Below are 20,496 nucleotides of genomic sequence, written 5' to 3' on the forward strand. Positions count from 1 at the left end.
TTGCCTCTACCTTATGTTGATTTTCACAAACCTGTACAAAACTAGACCATTGGCAAGAATATGGTCACGTAATCAAGAACTGAAGAAACAGTCATCTTTTACGAGGTTTGTTGTGTTATATTGACTATTATACAGTTGTTGACTGGGGTCGAGGGCAACAGTTGATCTGTCGGACCGGCTCGCAAACAGTTTGCGAGCCGGTCCGACAGATCAACTGTTGCCCGAGACACAGTCAACAACTGTTTTGTTATACCCCTTCTAATCAATAACACGTTTTCGCGGAATGTGACGTCACCGGTCAACAGTCTTTTTTAACAGTCGATTTTAACAGTTCCAATCTAACAGTTCGAGTCCAACAGTCAAAATGCTGGACTTTTTTTCGTATAGAGTTATATAGTAACTGTTTTACAGGGGTATATCAAATTGCTTTGTTACATGATAATGCGGTGAGTCGGTCTATGAGGAATAAATCGCGTCGTTAAAAAAAAAATCCTGTAACAGTTATAACATTACTATTTCTTCAAATAATGAAATACTATCGAGTGATAAAGTAATACTACAAGCATAAGAAACACCTTCTTTGCATTTTAATGCATTATATGCTCTGTTATAATGTTCTGTTTTAAAGTATGATTTCTATATTGCGAAATGAAATTGTCGTGCTATGTTTAAAGATTTCAATTCTTAAAATTGAAAATAACATTTAAAATGCAATGCTGTCGTTAACGATGTTATGGTTTAAAATTATGCTTTAAAATTTAAAGAAACACCTCACACTGAACAGAGGAGATTCAAAAAAAAAAAATTTCTGCAAGAATTCAAAACAAAAATAGGGAGCAATCTTAGCTATTATGATTATTTTATCTATGTTTTGATAGTTCAATGATTCATGTACTTATTAATAAGCGTGTACAATTGTTATGGTTTGATCATCTGTTGCATTTAAAGTATTAAAAAATGAATTAATTTATAATGGATCACAGGCATCCGTAAAACATTAGAAATTTGAATTGCCAAAAGGCACTCAAATTGATCGACTGTGAAAGTTGGTATGTCTGTACATTACTGTATGTCTGTCTGGTTGTCCTTTTTTTTGCAATTAGAAGTATACACGTTATTGAAAACAAAATGTACATATCATTTTTAAGGCTTTAATGTGCGATTTCTTTGAAACTCGTTGAACTCAATTATGAAGCACATTAAAAATTTTCTTATCGTAAATTTAAGTGCACAGTTTTCTTCTCTTTCTTTTTCCTGCACGTGGAACCTTCAAATTCATATCTGTAGATGATTTGTCTTTGAATCTTTTTTTTTAAATAGCAACCAATAAGTAGTCGTAATTCCGTTTAATACTGCTGGCTAAGTGCTATTGGCATGATATTCGCATGAGAAACTTTTTGTCTTGTTTTCGTATGATTTTTTAACGAAAAGTAACACGCATAAAAATTATGCGAGCCACTTTTCCTTGTGTAATTGATGCTTAACTTTACAGTTCATTTTCATCATACATATGAAAAAGGTAAATAAAAAAATAAACATCTTTATTTCTTAATACAGTATTATTAATAGCTTTTGTTTAATAACTTGAGAATTATAATAGGTTTCATTTTAATTGGCAGAGCTAGAAAGGACGAATGCTCTGCTAAGAAATACCGGTATCTTGGTCCATTTTATTGTCTGACGTTGAGTTTAAAAGCTATGTAACTATAACCTACGCTATGAATCAAACAGGGCACTATTGATGGACAGTGTAAGGAGAGAGAAAACAACCATTAATAGATTCCATTGTTCTATTCCTACGTACATGTAGAATGTAACTAAAATGTTCATGTATTATTCTAAATACCGGTATATAAATCACATTTGAACTCAGTGCGAGTTTTTCACGCCTTACTTCCAGATAAAGGTTTCAGTTCAGAGAAATTAATATTTGCAGTAGTTACCCCATATAATATTGTTGGTTATGTGCAGATACCCGATGGACGTGGTCATAATGACACGAGGGAGCGTAGCTCCCGAGTGTCGTTATGACCACGCCCATCGGGTATCTGCACATAAACAACAATATCATATGGGGTAAGTTACTTGTACCATAGTTTACAATTATTCATTATATCTTATTATCATGGTAATATCGGGAGTGCACCTGCCTCTAAACAATACGGTGCCAATGCGTTGGTCTTTATATATGTAATTGTACTTTGTGAATTTCCCAAATGACTTTCTATCCCCGACAAAGATTAATTATTCTTCATTTTTTTTTTTAAATCATAGCCCTAATGAATAGATCGACTTCTCATTGTTTTGATTTTATTTCATATTCATTCATTTTCCGACTTATAGTATCGATATTTGCTTCAAAGAATTAAACGTATTAACACAATTTCAAATGTACGAACCCTAAATCGTGCAATGCTTCTGTTTAAACAATTGAAATTAAATCTAAATTGATGAAGGTAATTATTATTTTTAAATCTTATTTGATACTCTGTATCAAATTATGTTTTTTAAAAGTGGCTGAAAAAACATGTACATATATATTTTGAACAAAATCAATCAATTTAAGCAAAAAAAATTTTATTTGAGAAATGCATGTCGCGAAACCGTGAATGGTTAATGTCAATTTCGATTGGCTACAGCTATTCACTCTGTCCACAAAACAAGTTTTCTATTCAAACGCTTTCCTATCACGTGATTGACTTTCTATAAAACCTTTAAACAGGATACCCCTATTTCATTTAACACACGTTTCTCTACTTGTCCGCACACATGGAGAGGATTATTAAAATAGAGTCTTTCTGACAAAGCCATCGCCGATATTGTTTTGTCTCGAGCTAAAAATGAGATTTATTCGACGAACTCAGTTAGTCGAGTCATTTATCCGTGTTGAGTTTTGGCAATTTTGATCTGGAGGAAACTCTTACTGTGGAATATTATGGACGCGCTAAAACAACCTTGTTGATGTTGTTTTTACTCGAGATAGTGGGCGGTTTTTTAAAAAAGTGTGGGGTTTGCACAAAAAACCCACACTTTTAACAATAGAAAACTCGCCAAGCTATGGTACAAGCGAGTAAAGAGTACACGTTTTTATATACAGATTAATCAGGATATATAAATATATATATATATATATATATATATATATATATATATATATATATATATATATATATATATATATATATATATATAAAACTTTGTTTTTTACTCATGTAATTTATTTTTTTTGTCCTGAAGAAGGGACGGGTTGTCCCGAAAATTTGACAATTTCTATTGTTCGTGTCGTTAGCCATTTTTAGTGCTTTATATATTCAGTTTACTGGCTTAGTATCTATATATTAGATCGCTTAGTATCTATATATTAGATCCGATACTTTAAAGATGCCTTGTGTTGTTGATTCTATTCAGTGCTTTTTATATATATATATATATATATATATATATATATATATATATATATATATATATATATATATATATATATATATATATATAATACGAAACATGTTAAAAAGTCTTGAGGGTTTTGTTTTAGGGGTGTATGCCGTTTTTATTTCGCTTTTGACTGAACAACATAGTTCGAGCGGTGATATATGATTGATTTCTGCATTGGGTTAAATTTTCATTTTTTATATCTATCATTTCAAGGTATTTTATCCCATACATTCAAACGAAATAATTCAAATACATAATCGTGTATGTGTTGAATTCATAAATTGATTGAATATGGACTATATTGGTTGTGATTTTGCATAAATTTATAAATTGTAGATTGCAATAAGCATGTTAACATGAGAAAGATTTTATAGTCCAAACTGCTGTTGTTCACTAAGTGTAGAGGACTGTTATCACAGACAGCACTGACATAGAAATAACGATGGGATTAATGTGTCCACAACATACACGTCAAATTATTAAGACGATTCGTTTACATCGATTTCCATCATTTTTACTGAAGGACAATACACTACTTCCTGTTAATGTCAGAGGCATACATATACATAGTTTGATACTACCAAGGCTCTATTCAAAACTCATAATTGTTTGATTCTTTCCTCAACTGTATTGGCGGCGTTCAAAGAAAATTTGATTTTAGTGGACCTATTAGTGTTCTTAATAAGTAAGTATTTCATCATTTCGATTTTTATATAAATGTACCATGAGCTCAACTTATATTTTGCTTAATTCCGTTTTTATCGAATTTTAAAGTTTCATTTAAGGCAATTATGACTTTTAATTATTTTCTAATAAAACACATTTTCTACAAAGTGAAGAATAGCATATGGTTGCAAGGGATTGGTAGTTTCCATTACAATTTCAGATACTTTAACGCAATATTAAAAAGCATGTTCCAAAATTAATCATTTGACATTGTTATGTTCGTTACATGCCAACTATATTTCTAGCTGTATTTTAGTAAGAAACCCCCAAATAACATAAGATTACGTCAAGGTTGTTCAGATCTTCATGTAAAATCGTTGAACTCTAGTTCGGGTCATGTTTTATTACTACTGAAGTTGATAATGTAATATCATATTAATAAGTTTTATTGTTTTTCTGTTTTGTAAATGAGTGGTCCCAAATGACCTCGATTTATATGTCTCACTAAATATCAAATTTTCACTGGCAAATCTATGCAATTATACTGAGGCTTTAAAGGGCTTGCGAGTATGTCTTCTACAAAAGATTTCCCTTTTATTTTTTTCCCGCATTCCATGCTCGATTGCTTTTATTGGAATATCATACAAGATTTTATGGGACAAGAAAACAGGGATATCGGTATATTGATTCTTGCACACCCAATGAAACAATAATTTACCTAAACATAGTTTGTGTTCGTTGCATTAGAAACCACACGTTGATTAACAATAATTGATTAATTAATATTTTGATACTGAGGAATGTCTTCGTCTTGACCCACTTTCATATGATTGTCACATTCCACATTTGTTGAAGCTGGAAAAACACTTTCATAATCGGAAAAATACAAAGCGTTATAGGGTATGGGAATATTTTCGTCTCATTTGAATATGATTTTATGTAGAACAATGAATTCTTTCAATCAACATTTTTACCCATTATATTGATGTGAGAATAATCAGATTTCATATTTAAAATGTTGGTCCACGTTTTAATTTTTATGACAAAATTAAATCCATTTCAAAAATGTTTCTTTTATCAATTCAATGATTACCGTTTGAGGACATGATACAGTTTGAAAGTGTTAAAATGGCACTGCATGTTGTATCATTTGTATCGCGTTTGTTTGTTTGATAAAGTATGCATGACTCGCTCGTGGCAACCACGTGAAGTGTTAAAAAAGTTATACACGTACATCTATTACATGTACAATACTATTAAAATTATTATAACTTTAGAGATATTCAACAATCGCGAGTGCATATTCCTGCTTAAAAAGTATACCATGTATCATATGGCAAAATCCCAAGGCTAACATGACAAGGGAATGTATTAAATTGAAAATTAAAATTGAAGTGGGTACAATATATTTGTTAATATGTTAAAATAGTTGCACTCTTCCAAAAGGAGTTGGAACTTTAGCTCTACAGGACAATTTAGGTTTAGGATACGAGTATTTTGAATACTTTTTTCAGATTACCATATCTAAATTTTAGATAATCCACAATAACGCAATGAAACATCCATATTTCCATCTTTCGGTATTTCGTTTAATTGCATAATTAGTAAATTGCAATGCTGTGGATCTTTTACACGGTTATATCATTCTCCGGTGACCATTAAGGCATTTGGGCCTCTTGTTAAAAGAATGGTTTTAATATTCAAACTGTTGATTTTCTTTCCTCTTTTTTAATGCACCGCCTGACTAAACAATATAGGACACTCACATTGTTCTCCTTTGAGATTATCGCGATGTTTTATTATTCGGAGACTGTGCTTTCGTGTCAAGCTCAATACTATATTGAGTAATTGGCTGAACAAAATATGCCCGTCATATAAAAAATTCTTAATGAACTAACTGATTGTGCATTAAATCTAAAATGGGGCTCATTATTTTAATAGCTTATACCCACTAACCTCTCAACTGCTAGGCGCTTCTTTGGTGTTGCTTAAAAATACATTGTGCTCATCTAATAGCAGTGATTAAGCAACCTACAACATATCTAGGATAGAACACATCTTTCATGTCCAGAATTGCTTCCTCGTACTTTTTTCTATACCCTCTTTTCTCGTCATTTTTAATAACCTTGTTTGATTCTCTGATTATAAAATAATAAATCATAAAGAACGAATTAGAAAATCAACGGAGAGTTCAAATAATTACTTTAGAATAGGGCACAGGTTGTCAGACGTAAAGAACAATACGAAGTAAGTACATGTTTATAATTAGGAATATTTTTTTTTCAATGATATACAAGTATGACATCTTTTTTTAAAAAATGTTTTGCAATATATGATGCGTAAGCATGTTTCTCGTGTGACATATGTAAAACCTAAATAAACAATCTACAAACTTAACAATCTTAAATCAGGCAAACATCAGGATAAAGATTATGATAATGCATATTATGAACGTCTTCTTTTTAAATAGAGTCGAGCTTCAGCAGAAGCACGTGTATGAATGCATTTATAAAAAAGTATTTTTATAAGTCGTCGTCCTATACGCGAAACATTTTGGATGGTCGTCTTACATTGCAGATCATAGGGAAAAAATCACAAAAGAGTCGAAAGTCCCTGACACAGATGTTGACAAACTTTGATTAATCTTAGGATACGGTTCATTGTGTCCTAAACTTAGAACGGATCTATGGTGGATCCCTACTTTTCTATATTGGAAAGCTTTAAGAAGTTGACTTAAAAACTAGTACGCTTCCTTAGGCATTCCCTGGACACATCATAGTCCTAAGATAGTTTCCTAAACATGTCCACAGGTCCCGCTTGCGGTCAAATGATAGACAGTAAGTCAATTGAATCAAACTCTAAGTTCATGACATGGAGCGGGTCTAGCTACTGTAAGAGTTAATAAACATTGCTGACCAATATTATCAGTGATTGGGAATTATTTTCTTTCTTTAGATAGGGCATGCCGCCGTTAAATGTCCAATTTTTTGTTATAATCACAAAAATTGAATATAAATAGACAAAAGGATGTGCTTTGAAGCATGTTATTTAGAGGTTATTGATCAGAAAAGAAGTTTTAAGACTACGAGGCTGGCAACGTGATGTAGATTTCGTTGCAACCTGTGGATCCATGAAATGATATTTGATCAGACAGAACAGTTGGTTCATTTCTGAGCTGCAACTATCATTATAAACCATATTTATTGCTTGTTTTTTTTTATAGAAATTTATCGCATTGCTTTCAGATGAAATACCAATTTTTTTCACTTATTGCATAAGACATCAATGAAGTTGATTAGATTTTATAAAATGCGTCTTGCTCACTCCAAGTGTTTCTGAAATTGAAATGCTGCATTTGGCAAAAACTTTTATTGATATTGCAAAAAAAGTTAACTTTTGCCAGGCTACTACATTAATCAATTCGTGAAAATAAACCCATAAGGAACCGCGTTGAAACTGAAATAATACATCATAGCACCCGATCGCGACAGGGTATAATTTGATTCGATTGAGGTTTCATGGTCCTTTACATTGCCGTGAATTCAAATCAATATTCGTCAATTATTATGAAAATAACGATAACTGTCATAAGTCAAAGACGATTGACAGAAATAGAAAAAGGTTGAAGTTATTTTAGAGTGATATAAAGGGTAGTCAATTCTGAATGATCGTTTGTGGATAAACGGCCCATTTAAAAATTCATGTTCAAATGATATGAATGTTTCATTACAAACATCTTTTTTTTTTTATCTTTGCTCGAGTTTATACCGAGTCAACCCTTTAATAAAATCATAGAAAATTCTATTGAAATATTACAAATATAACCAAGTTTATTATATCTATGTCTTTAGATTATGAAAAATTATAGCATGGAATTTTTTAATTAGAAGCTTTTTCAGAATCTTTCTTGAATTTTGTTGATATATAAATCAACAACAGCTCGCATGCATTGAGAGTTGCAGTTAATAGTGTTCATATTGATGTCTACATTTCTGAAATAACTGTCTCTGTTAAAGTCATTCAGGAACAAAACAACTTATCGGAACATTGAAACACATCATAAAAGCATTGACAATATTTCTACACATTTTACGTTATTGATTTTGGACTGGCCTATCCCACGCGAGAGGGCACATTTGGAGTTCACAAATAAGGTGTCCAGATTAACACGAAAACAGACAAGCCAAGGCCGTCCGTTTGTCATTTTCAATTTATCGAATGGCATTCGAAATTATTTTGTTCCTTAAGCTTGCTTTTCAGTATATCTTGGCATCGCAGCAATGAATTATGGGTGGCAATGACACAAAATGTACTTTTATTTCATTAATAACATTCCATCTCGAGTTAAACTGCCTCTCTTTTCCTGTTTCTTTATTTTTTACCGCACAAGATATCAAATAAAATATTCTAAATTTAGCGCAGTCATTTAAAAGGCGTTAAGCTTAGACGGACCGTATTTGTTCACAACACATGTTCTATGCATCTTTAATTAGTCAGAATTTAGACAATGTTCAATAATATCTTCCATCAACCTATAAAAAGACACAATAAACTGCAATATGACATCTTTAAGATCTGCCCTGCTTGTCGAGAATTTTAAAGGTCGTCTAAGACTCTATTCAATGCAAGTCATGCTACAAGGGTTCGTCTTTGTATAACCCTACCGACTTACGGGTAAGGCTGGATAACACGGCAGGGTTATATTTAGCGAAAATCTAATGTAAGGCAATTAGCATTTAAACTTGATTATTGGAATCATTTCAATTCGTAAAGCATTCAATCTTCTTGCAGCAATACGGACAAATCAAGATTTTATCATCAGGACTTGTACCACAGACAGCACTGTGTGTTTTTTCAGTCTGTATTCGGCTTATTGTGGAGCATAGCAAGGCGACACAGCAGGTTAGTTAAAGGAATCATGTTTTGTTAAATCAACGGTCAAAATATCTTTCTTTAGAATTTTTCAAAAATCGTTAATGACAAAAACTGTGTAAAATATCAAGTGTGGAAATGTAAATGGAGAAAATGATTGTTAATTGCAAAAATATCACACTATTTTAGTAGAAAGTTAATGTCCATGTTCTATTTTAGGAGAGTTAAAATACTCGAACTTGTAAATTATTGCCTTCAGCCAATTAAAGCATAAACAATTTTTCGTTTGCTACAAAGTGTAATGTCCATAGCTTCTGAATAGATTAAAATCTTTATCTAGTCGGACTCATAAGTGTTTCTGGAGATTTAGATTCCGCCAATGAAATTTTCAAGTATAACTCAAGTTGGGAAATCGAATTGTGTATCAAAAGCATGTATAGAACGTATGATCTCTGTAATAACAGGTTTGAGAAACTCTCTCTTCGTGATTCTTGTATGCAAGGGAATCTTTTCTAAGCGTGCATTGTTCAGAAAACTGTTGGAGGTTAGTTTAACCAATGTTTACATATTTCTACGAGAACAATGATTTGGCGCACCTGCTAAAAAGAGATCCTATTAAACGAAGATCCTCGACCTAGAAAAGTAAGAGGTGACTATCGACTGTTCTGTCGCTTCTAGAAATAGAGAGACTGGCCATGCGATATTCTTATTTTTATTTTTAAATACGTATTTTAAAACGTGTAAATAACTTACGGTATTTTGAAATTATGGTGTGCTTTTTTTTAACATTGAAAAATAGTAAATCGTGTACAATATACAAATATGTGCTATTCATTTTTCGATTATTTTAAAGCGTTGTCACTGATAACTTACATGCATAGGCAAAACTCAGGGAAGGATCCATGTGAGGTGTTTTGTTAGTCCATTATCCGTAATACGTGTAAATCAAATCTGACTGATTGTATCCTACGTGTTATCCTTTTATTCGCAGCGAAATCAAGATTTTATCAAAATCTTTCTTTTCTGACTTTTTTTCTGATTAAGAATCGGTGTTCTTTAGACCTTCATACTTGCACTATTAAAAGAGAAAGGAAAAAGGTTAAAATCACTGAACAGACAAAACAGATCAAATTCCCTGTGTTTTGTCTGCTGTTGACGTTTTGTCTGCTGGTAACGCATCTTCTTCACTCTCCCACTCTCTATTAATCCATCAAAGCATTAAAAATGTTTATTTAAAAATATCACATGTGTGAAACATTTAAAATCTTCAGATATTGATCGAATTTTAATTCCTTGTTTATATTGACTTGTTGATATTAACAGAGCTAGCTTTGGAGATTATAAGGGAAAATGGGATCTGCAATATTCAAACGACTCCGCTTTTTAATAGCGTACTGAGTAAGCGAAAACTATTTCTAGCCCGTCATAATCTTCATTAAAATAAAGTATTCTTTATCCAAATGTATTTAAACTTTTCTTTATGATATAATTAATACGTACATTTAATCCGTTTAAATCGTATTTACCGATAACTTCTTTTGATTTTGTGCGCCCTGTATGCCACAAAATCATATTTAAATATCGACAAAAACTAACACTTGAGATATATATCTAAAAATAAAGAACAACAAAATTTGACAACATTAAGATTGTGACTCTGCTTTACATAGTCAGTAACTGACGTGTATTAACATAAGTTTGATTGACGACATTTAACTTTACAATAAATCCCTATCTTAACAAGCTCTTTATGCACAATAAACATTCTGGGGTATATACATGAAGCGAGCATAAATGCATATTTTGTCCATTAAGTCATTAAATTACTCTATCCATTAAATTCATCTGTTCATCAAAGAACAACAATGTATTCACATACACATATCACACTGCAACTCTGCCCATGTACATGAACTTTCTAGTGTGTGGTTTTTTTTTACTTTCGGATCATATCTTAATGATAGATGAAAACATAAAAAAGGTTAAGTTTTATTTGAATTTTTGCTCTAAACGTCCAAAGGTTTGTTAAATCTCTGCAGAGAAAGACGTTTCAGTCCTGTATAAATAACAATGCTAGAGTGCAAGTTATAGATGTATTCAGATTCATTTTATTTTCTTCGTGTAATTAATAAAGGATGAAAATTGGCATTGTAGGCACAGATCTATTAATTTACATGTATAACATAGGCAATGCAGTTTAATTGTCATGGTATCGTAAAGCCCATTAAGTAAAGATTAATAATTATCTAAAACAGAATTTAAGCTGATGGAATTCTTTGTCGATGTTTCATCCAGTCTCTTAACATGTTAATCTGTTAGGAGAGTTTTGTAAATAAATGTCAACATTATGGTTATTTCCAGACATTTCTGGGAAAATTCAATATCTGTATGAAACATGCAATGTTGTGTACCATTGTCGTATTCTATACTGTATTCATAATTTTCAAATTTTACACCCACCAAGTATAGAATAAATGACTGTGTTGATGTTCATTGTAATTAGAATCATCAGTCATTTAACTTGCATGCTATTTAAAGTATCATCAGAATTGTTTTTCCTTTCCTAATTTACTCTAAAAGTTGGATGAATCCGTAATTGGAAAGCGGGATATACTTTATTGATGTCTTAGTATCTGAGAGAGCTCTTTCACACAACATTAAACCCTTTATTTTGAAGGATTAAAAGTCAGATTAACATTCGTTATTCTTAGCTTTTCTGCCAATAAATAAATCATGTACAGACGTCACGGATATTTCTAATCCACCACTCTGTTTCGTTTCTCTTCTGCCTTTCGTGTTTACGAGCAGTTGTCTTAAGAATAATACGGTCATACTGCATTATGCATGACCAACTGTCGAAAGCTGTTTTGATCAGGAGGACGAATATTTTTGTAACATAATCAGATTAGCATCCCAGTCAAACCCACCTTGATCAATATACGTGTATCAAGTCACGTGGGCAGGTCACGAGGACACGGAAACATCTTTCCTTGAACAAATTAATCTCAAAACTATTTCTGGTATCCCCTGCCTCAGACACAGAGGAAAGATTTTGCCTTTGTTTTCTTAACTACAGGTGATTCCCTCTAGGCAAACATTAGACGTACAGCCATTTTTTGTCTGTTCTAATTCCATATAATGCTGGTCAATGGACTTTGGTTTTGAATCGCGCTGTGCCTAAGCTAAACCCATTCTCCAAAGCAAAAGAAAAATTAAAAATTAAAAAAATAAATATTCTGAAAGTTGTTCATGTGTGTAAAACGCAAGGGAGCTAAGTAAACCTGAATGGCTCTGATACGTTTGTCATCAAGATTTATTTAATGTAATGCAAGTACAATGTAAGATTGGTGGTCAACAATACATCCTAACAATCATCTTCAAACTTATTGAATTTTTCTTCATTTTTCACAATCGACATCATGTTGCTAAATATCTATATGCATCTTACGTGGTATATAGAACAGCGTAACCCAGTTATTTCATGATTATGATCGTTCTGGCAAGGACTCAGATGTGAGTTTGATGTAAATTGGAAACATCAGAGAATTCGTATTAGAGTGTTATTTATTAATAAATTTCAAATCTATACCTCTTTAACACATTAGGAGCTCATTGTTGCCATTTCATTTCGTTCTTGGCATACGAGTCAAAGATAGCATTATCTTTGAATTTGTTATCCCAGCTATAACGTACGGCTTAGGTTACAACAAACCCAAGATGTTATGATCATTTATTGAAAGCGATTTGTTTTTTATTGCCGACTCTTAGTAACTTGCTTAAACTGATATGATGTGTAAAATGTGTAATGAGTATTGAATGAAAACGGCTTCACAATGAATTACGACGTACAGAAGTTGAAGAAAACGGCGAACAAACCCCGAACACTGCAGACCGTGCTGCATCCAAGATATTGGTTTTCTCTGCTAATCTTTAAATGGTGTACTCCAGATTTACGGCATTTGCAAGGACAAAAATATGCTCTCATGAAACTCTTCATCATTTAATGATTTCGAGGGAATTATTCCATAGAACAGGATTGATCTTTCTCTATAATAAAGGTATGCATTGTATCATTAAGAATTTTCAAAAATCCTTCCATTATACTCGGGTAAATTTTATTTAATGATATAAAGATAAGAATCGATTTCTGTTATTAAAAAATTGAATTCATACATGAGGGTTCTCAAATTGAAGATCTTCCAGTTCAAAGCACAATATTTTGGTTTGTAAAGAAATCGAAGACTTTGGAATAAATATCTGACGTTGTATTCGACTACTCTTATAATTGCCGATAGATTTAGAATGCCACAGTGAAAAACTGATCAATGCAGGCTGAAAAGAGAGAATATCTAAGATAGATTACACAATTCTATTGATACGGCTTTGGAAATGAATAATAATTCCTCTTGACTTAAATGCCCTGACTTTATCGAATTTTTTGGAGAACAAAAATTAGAGAGATTAACTATATTTGAAACTCGTTTTTATCGCATTTCATAGTTCATGTACTTTTAAATAATTCGGAAAGCGCAGTAAATTTACGACCCTTTTGACTTCCAATTATCTCGATTGTCTTATCAATTACAATGTTTTCGATTCAGAACTATATTTCATATCTACCAGGAACGGTCCTGACAACACCCATAGAGTTTTTGCTGTTCTTTCCTTAAGAATAATGTCATGTCTGTATGGTTTTATTGTTAATCAATATGTATGCTGTAAATACGGCAGTACTACAAGCTACAAGTGACGAGATTCTACAGCTCACTGCTAATAACTGTAACCCTCATGGGTAGTCCATGCGAGTTCCCGTCAAATTATGCTACCATGGGTTTATAAAGTAGGCGTTTATGATATCCCCCCTACCACCACCATCATATTGCAATGCTGAGTAACGATTAGAGGGACTTAGTGAGACGGATATTAGAAATGACACCCAACGATTATTGTATTATGGAGTCGGCAACAAGAACATGTTTATCCTACATCTTTTCTTAAAATAGTGCCTGTGTTCAAGTGTTAGGGTTCGTTATGCTCTCTGAAAAGTTCAAGACTAAGGTGGGTGACTATGTTCTGCTGTTATTAAAAAAAAGAGAATAAGATTATGCCATCGCTGGTTTGTTATCCTGAATCTAATTGCAGATCTTCTGCTTTGCAATGCAAACGTAAGGGACTTCAAAGGACTAAATGAAATAACACAATCATTAGGAATAAGATGAATAAGATAAAGTTATCCCTTTTAATTTTCCTTTTCTATTCTTCTTTTTATTTTTTGCAGTAGATAAATTGAAATCGATGTTTCTAATGAGAGAAGATATAGATCAGGACGAGGAGAATTCGTACCTAGGATGTGGAAAATTTGATGAATGAGGCTTGTTCTCGGAACATGATTCAAGCAACAAGTCAAAATTATGAACCTTCAACTTCACATCTAAATGATGAGAGTGTGCTTTATCGTGGATTTTCTTGTGGTTGTGATTTCCTTGTCCCACTTGGTCCGTCTGTCTGTCTGTGAGAGGACTAACATTACTGTTGGGTACCTAACGGTGGATAAGACTGACAAATACATCAGAAATCGCCAGGGAAGGATAATTTCAGGGGCAATAACTTACGCCTTGCAGCAGGTCAACGCTAATCCACATATTCTCCCGAACCACACCTTGCACTTGATATGGGGAGACACTCGTGGCGACACACTGACCGCGGTCAAGCTACTAACAGACCAGTGGAAACAGGGGGTGGTGGCCTTTTTCGGGCTAGAGGACAGTTGTAGTGTAGAAGCCAGAGTGGCAGCTGCTTGGAATCTACCCCTTATTTCTTACGTAAGTAATTATCATTATAGCAAAAAGGTTGTGAAACTGTTTGAGTTTCTAGGTACCCCGAGTAAGAAATGCGTTGCGAAATATATTTAGAAGTATATATATATATATATATATATATATATATATATATATATATATATATATATATATATATATATATATATATATATATATATATTTATAAGTTTTATAAACGTCTTGGGGGGTCATTGATATATACGGAACAAGTATAAACGCGTATTTATAAAGCCAAGACAGCAAACAAAATCAAGTTATCTCATTTTAAATTTTAAAGACTTATCTTTTCTCAGACTTTAAAAAATATAATTAGTTTCCTTTTTTTTCATTTCTGAAGCATAAGATTGAAAGATGTAAAAAAAAAAAATATCTAGCTTATTGAAACATATCAAAAGATTTTCCTTTTCATAGTATTTATCATTTTGTTGACATTTCAAATGATACAAATCCATTGGATTTTCAAAATGATTACAAAGTTTTACATATCATGTATAATTTTTATAAAAATATTACAATGAATCAATATCATATCTATCACAGTTTAACATTTAAAGTAATTCATGTAATATAATTTTGCATGCCATAAATACTTGAGAAATTCCAATCTTTTTCTTTAATTATGAAACTGAATTGATTCATAGTAATATTTTATATATTAGTATGTCATGTTGTACACCATGATACCAACACAAATCGAAATAACGTGTTTTTTTCCCCTTATGTTTTTATTTTTGATTGCTCTGGTGTTCAGCAATGTTATGTGGGTCAAGACTGAGATATTATCATGACCTTTAACCTATAAGCAACAGCTTTCATGGAGAAACAATTATCTCTTGAGAATGGTGTTATAAGTTCTTTAGGTCTCTCGTTGTAAACGACTTTGCAGTCGTAAACAGCTGTTGGGCCGTCAGAGGCACGTTCATGATGGCGTCAGCGCGCGCCATCAGAACACAGGATGTCATTCATACAAATAAATATGGCTTTTTAAACAGAATCTTCAACTAGAAAGACTATTAAATTGTGTACTGAGATGTAAATTATGTTCTATATGTGGACTTTTAAAAGATAAAAAAAAGTTATCTCACCGTTTTCGAACAAATTACTGAAACTGAAAATAAAGATTATGCACTGTACAAAGAAAATGAACGTAAAAAAGCATGCAAGTTTAATAAATACAATTCAATATTTGCTGACTGTAATTTTACTTATATTTACAAGCTTTTTTATTTGTAATTTTTCCCCTCAAAATATCTACACAATGATAACCTGTCTAGGACATTGTTGTCTAACTATTCGCCCAAGTCTCTATGTGAAATTGTCGTAAGTCATATTACAAAAACAAACTCAAGTGTATAGATACAATTGTAAAAAAACCCAGTATTATATTAGATATTTAACAATTCTTCTTAGTCTCAAAGAAGATGTTCTTTCAAAAAAGTCAGGCGTTTTCATGAATATTAGTCATAACATCAAATATGATTAATGAGTTATTGAGTGACACCAAAAAAGAACCCGGGATAAACGGATATGTACAGTGTTGTCTGTATGACCATGAATTCTTTATGTTCTGATTTACATTAAAATCCGGGCACGGTTTAGGATAGTTAAGGCGAGCCGTTTTAAAAATCAAGTAAGATATGAAAGGAATATCGGGTTTCTTGCAGTCATACAATTTAATTTGTTGCGTGTCGTTTGAATTGAGAAAAATTTTCGTAACCTTGTTGGTACATTTTTATGTTGTTCTGTGTTACATAATTGTCAATGAGAGTAAATGTGTGGGGGAAAATCATCGTTGAGTGTACAATAAACTTCCCGGCAATTGTGGAGTAGATTTGATTAAAAGCCTGAATTAAGACGAATTTTATCAGACAATAGTTAATTGTTCTGCTCTAAATATAAAAACTGTACATGTAATTCTTGCACACTAGCTGCCTTTTATATCGTCCTCACGTGTCGGGCGATCGCTGGGGGGTGTTTATTAGATAGAATACGTAAATAAAATTTAATTTCTACAACTTCTCTATGAAAGCTGTTTATAAAAACCAGTATCTTGATTCAAACATTGAGCCGCATGGTGTAGTCTTTCATTAAAAAAAGAATTATGCGATTCAATTCCTACAGCTCTATCGCACCTGTGTAGAACACGTGGTGATTGAAAACATGGTTTGTTATTTTGATTTTCTGAAGATAAAATAAGCCAGAAATCTGAAGCTTTTCTCTGGTGCCTGCGAAAAGTGTTAACTTATCATGATTCAAGTTTGGTTTCAGCATTAATTCAAAGTAATTGGAACTTTATTGCTGTGTATTCTGCAAAAAGATATTCTTTTTTCGTCTAGAGCTTACGCTGATTTTACGAGCGTTTTAAAAATGTCACTGCATTCTTGCTACAACTTAGTAGATTTTACGAATTTGTAGCAGGTTCTTTCAGAAGGACATTTGAGGAAACAAATGAAAGCTTTCCTTTCTTAACGTACAAGTGTGACTTCCTTATTCTAATTATTATAATCTATTGAAAGATAGGGTAAAACGATACCGAGTGAATGAAAATGTTCCCTTCCCGCCGGACGATAAAGATTCCTATTAGACACTGCATGCGTTTCATATAAAAACAATGACTTATGCAGTATACGTGTGGGGATGGTAGGCAATGCTTTATGGAAGAAGGGTTTTCTACAAATGTGGCATACATAATTATTCATGAAAGCGGAAGTCTTTTAGATCTCTAGGTGAATGGTGTCAGACGCGGTCACGGATTATGCAAACAAACAAAAAACAGAATAAAAAAGAAAATAGGACGTAATAGTATTGTATGTGACCCAGAATAAAACATTGATTGTTTTGTTATCGAAAAGATCTTAATGTATTTATTTCCTTTACATTATTATCTTTTTGCACGATAGGAAGGAAAAGATGGTGTCATGTTTTTGGCTTTGAGAGAAGGAAGAAATCCAACCAGTGCTGCTTTAGCATTTAAATTTGCTAAAAACACTGATTTGTATTGTTTATAGTAATTATCATTGTCTTTTCACTGAAAATACTGTTTCACTCGCCTTTGGATAACCCAAAATACATAGAGGTTTCGCCCGTGAAGTTTGTATGCTTGAATTTGACCTGTGTATGAATTGATTACATGTAACTTAACCTCTATTATTAATAATTTAGAGAAAAAGCGCAACGTGTGGGAATATATCTTTGATTTGTAAACAGAAATCAAAATTTTATTTTAGATAAAGTAAGTCATTCCCTCCTGTTGCTTTTCTCTCTCACGTTTGTTTTCTTTTGCGATCGTTTCCTTGTCCAGGTTAAGATATCGATACTTTCCATTAGTCTGAACCATTTGTATGTTTTCATACTTTCAAAAATGAGAAATATACAAGGCTCTGCGAATGCCAATTGCTTTTAAATCGTTTTTGAAGGGGTAAATTAAGTATAATTCCCCCGTAAACCGTTTTGACAGCGCAATATCTTACTGAAATGTGTTTTGTGTATTGTAGCTCGATTGATTTTTTTTTTACCTTTTCACACACTTACAAAACTGTTGACTTCTAAGCCGGCGTTTGAACATTTGTTCGATTTTCAAATTGTTGTGTTTCTTTTATTCCCCTTATCACAACACTCCACAAGTCAGCCAGTCTTATAGGCCCGTTATGTCTGTCGATGCTTAATGTTTTATTAATTTCAATGTCGATTTGCCTATTTTTTACTGACAAGAATCTTTATAGGCCTATTATTTGCTTACCGCTTCAATTTATGTGCATTTCAAATGAATGTAAGTGGTCATGATCACTTACCTCTTTTCAAAGGCTTAGATAAAAGATTGAATTTGGCATCAATTACGCAATGGCGCGAACATTCCTGAATTGTATATTCAAAGAGAATATTTCTTTTATGGAAAAATCAAATTTAAATATCTTTATGCTCCTTCGATAGCAGTTTATTAGATGAGTTTTCTCTAAAGGCGTAAAATTTTAAGTAAACATTTGTATAATGCATTTTATTACTCAGAGATAGAAAGCGCACAAGCACAGACACATTTCTGAGATTTTGGATTAAATGGAATAAACAGAAAGCTTTGCATCCATTTTTTCTTTAAAATATGTTTATTTCACTGATTTATCTCTCGTTATACTAACCAAACAGAGTTGGAGATCCCAGACTAATGCATGTCATTAATTACAAAAAATGCACGATTCAATGAAAAACATATAAACACTGCATCTGCTCCTTTGAGTTTAAGTTTTAAAGAAAAACGCAATTGCCAGAAATCTTGAAACATTTTTTTAGATATGAATTGATACAACTACTCAAAATCTAAAAATATCAAGATCAAAAGAAGGAATCACCACACGCAAAATAAGAGGAAATAGTATAGCATCAATTTATACATTGATAGCGTTATGCAAGCTTTTAGAGAGAGTTTTACATATAAATTTGATTGGAATGGTGTCTAGCAAAAAGTGGTCATACTCATGTCTTAGTAAACGAAATCTTATGTTTACCTGTTGAATGCACTGCATGTATATTTTTATAATGCTCATTTTTTTTGTTATAAGATGAATGTCATGTTTTCTGTAATGCTGCTGAAAAATTGTATTTGTGACGTTATCATTCAATTAAGTTTGTTTCATAATAACCGGTAATTTTATTACGTATAAAAAGCGCTAGGTATTTTTTTCTTTCTCTTGTGACACAAACGTAAACCAAACACCTTCTTCTTAGCATTAATGTGTTTGTATGTATGTTTATTTAGTTACTATAATGGATTTTATTATTTCTTAAAACATATTAAAAGAGGTCGTTGAAAATGATGTGATGAACATACTATGGAGGGCTATGTAAAATGGACTAAATTTTCACTTCTGAAATTTGTTTTACAGAAATGTGCCGATGATGACGTGTCCATCAAAAGCAAATACCCCACCTTTGCGAGAACATATCCTCCCGTCGTCCAAGTGACCAAGTCCCTCGTGGCTCTACTTCTTCATTTCAAATGGATGAAATTCACAATGATCGTTGGCTCGTCTCACAAACAGCGGACAATAGCCGACAAGCTCTTGGAGTACGCCGAACTATTCAACATCACTGTTAATGGCAAACAAGAATATGTGGAGCCTTACGTACCCTTCTCCAATGGAAACCCATTCCCCGGAATTGTGGACAGAACTTATGTTGATACAAGAGGTAAAAGAATCAAAGTCTTTTAAAAATCGGGGTATTTTTTGGTCAGAATACCATGGACACTTGATATTTCACAAAAACAATGTTAAAGACCAATTTAATTTTTATAAGTTTATTTGATGGTTAATTTCATTAACGCCGAAGCTTTTTGCCCACCGTCTCTGACTATAATGCCATTAATGGTCGTTTGTAACTGATTGGTGGTTATCTGGGTGAGTGGTAGATGTTTATGTGTAAATGGGGGTTGATGAACTAACACTTTTTTGCACTCAGTTTTAGATCCGTATATGTATAAACCAACAAAGACAATGTCCAGTTGAAAATCTATCTTTACGTCACTTGGGTTTAAGGGGTTTTTTTCATTTCAATCAGTGATGATTTATTGTCGACAGATGATCACACAAAATGAATGATTTATGATGGTAAAAAAAAGACAAACGAATCTATCTTAACTTCTAATACCAAACATTCTTTGTATTGAATGTATCTTGAGATTTTTCTTCCA

The 20,496-nt window shown here is 32.4% G+C and overlaps 1 protein-coding gene across 4 annotated transcripts in view; it reads left to right on the forward strand.

The window, feature by feature from the left end:
- Positions 1-4,101: 4,101 nt before the first annotated feature.
- Positions 4,102-20,496, forward strand: part of LOC128165328 (receptor-type guanylate cyclase Gyc76C-like) — a 32,045-nt gene continuing 15,650 nt past the window's right edge. The window contains exons 1-4 of one of the 4 annotated variants that reach the window (XM_052829747.1): positions 4,102-4,120; positions 8,893-9,003; positions 14,252-14,795; positions 19,691-19,994. In XM_052829747.1, the coding sequence (XP_052685707.1) occupies positions 14,409-14,795; positions 19,691-19,994 (691 nt within the window). In that variant the 5' untranslated portion in view covers positions 4,102-4,120; positions 8,893-9,003; positions 14,252-14,408. The other 3 variants (XM_052829748.1, XM_052829749.1, XM_052829746.1) reach the window with 3 other exon arrangements.

This window comes from Crassostrea angulata, chromosome 10, assembly GCF_025612915.1.
Source record: "Crassostrea angulata isolate pt1a10 chromosome 10, ASM2561291v2, whole genome shotgun sequence".
Lineage (NCBI taxonomy): Eukaryota > Metazoa > Mollusca > Bivalvia > Ostreida > Ostreidae > Magallana > Magallana angulata.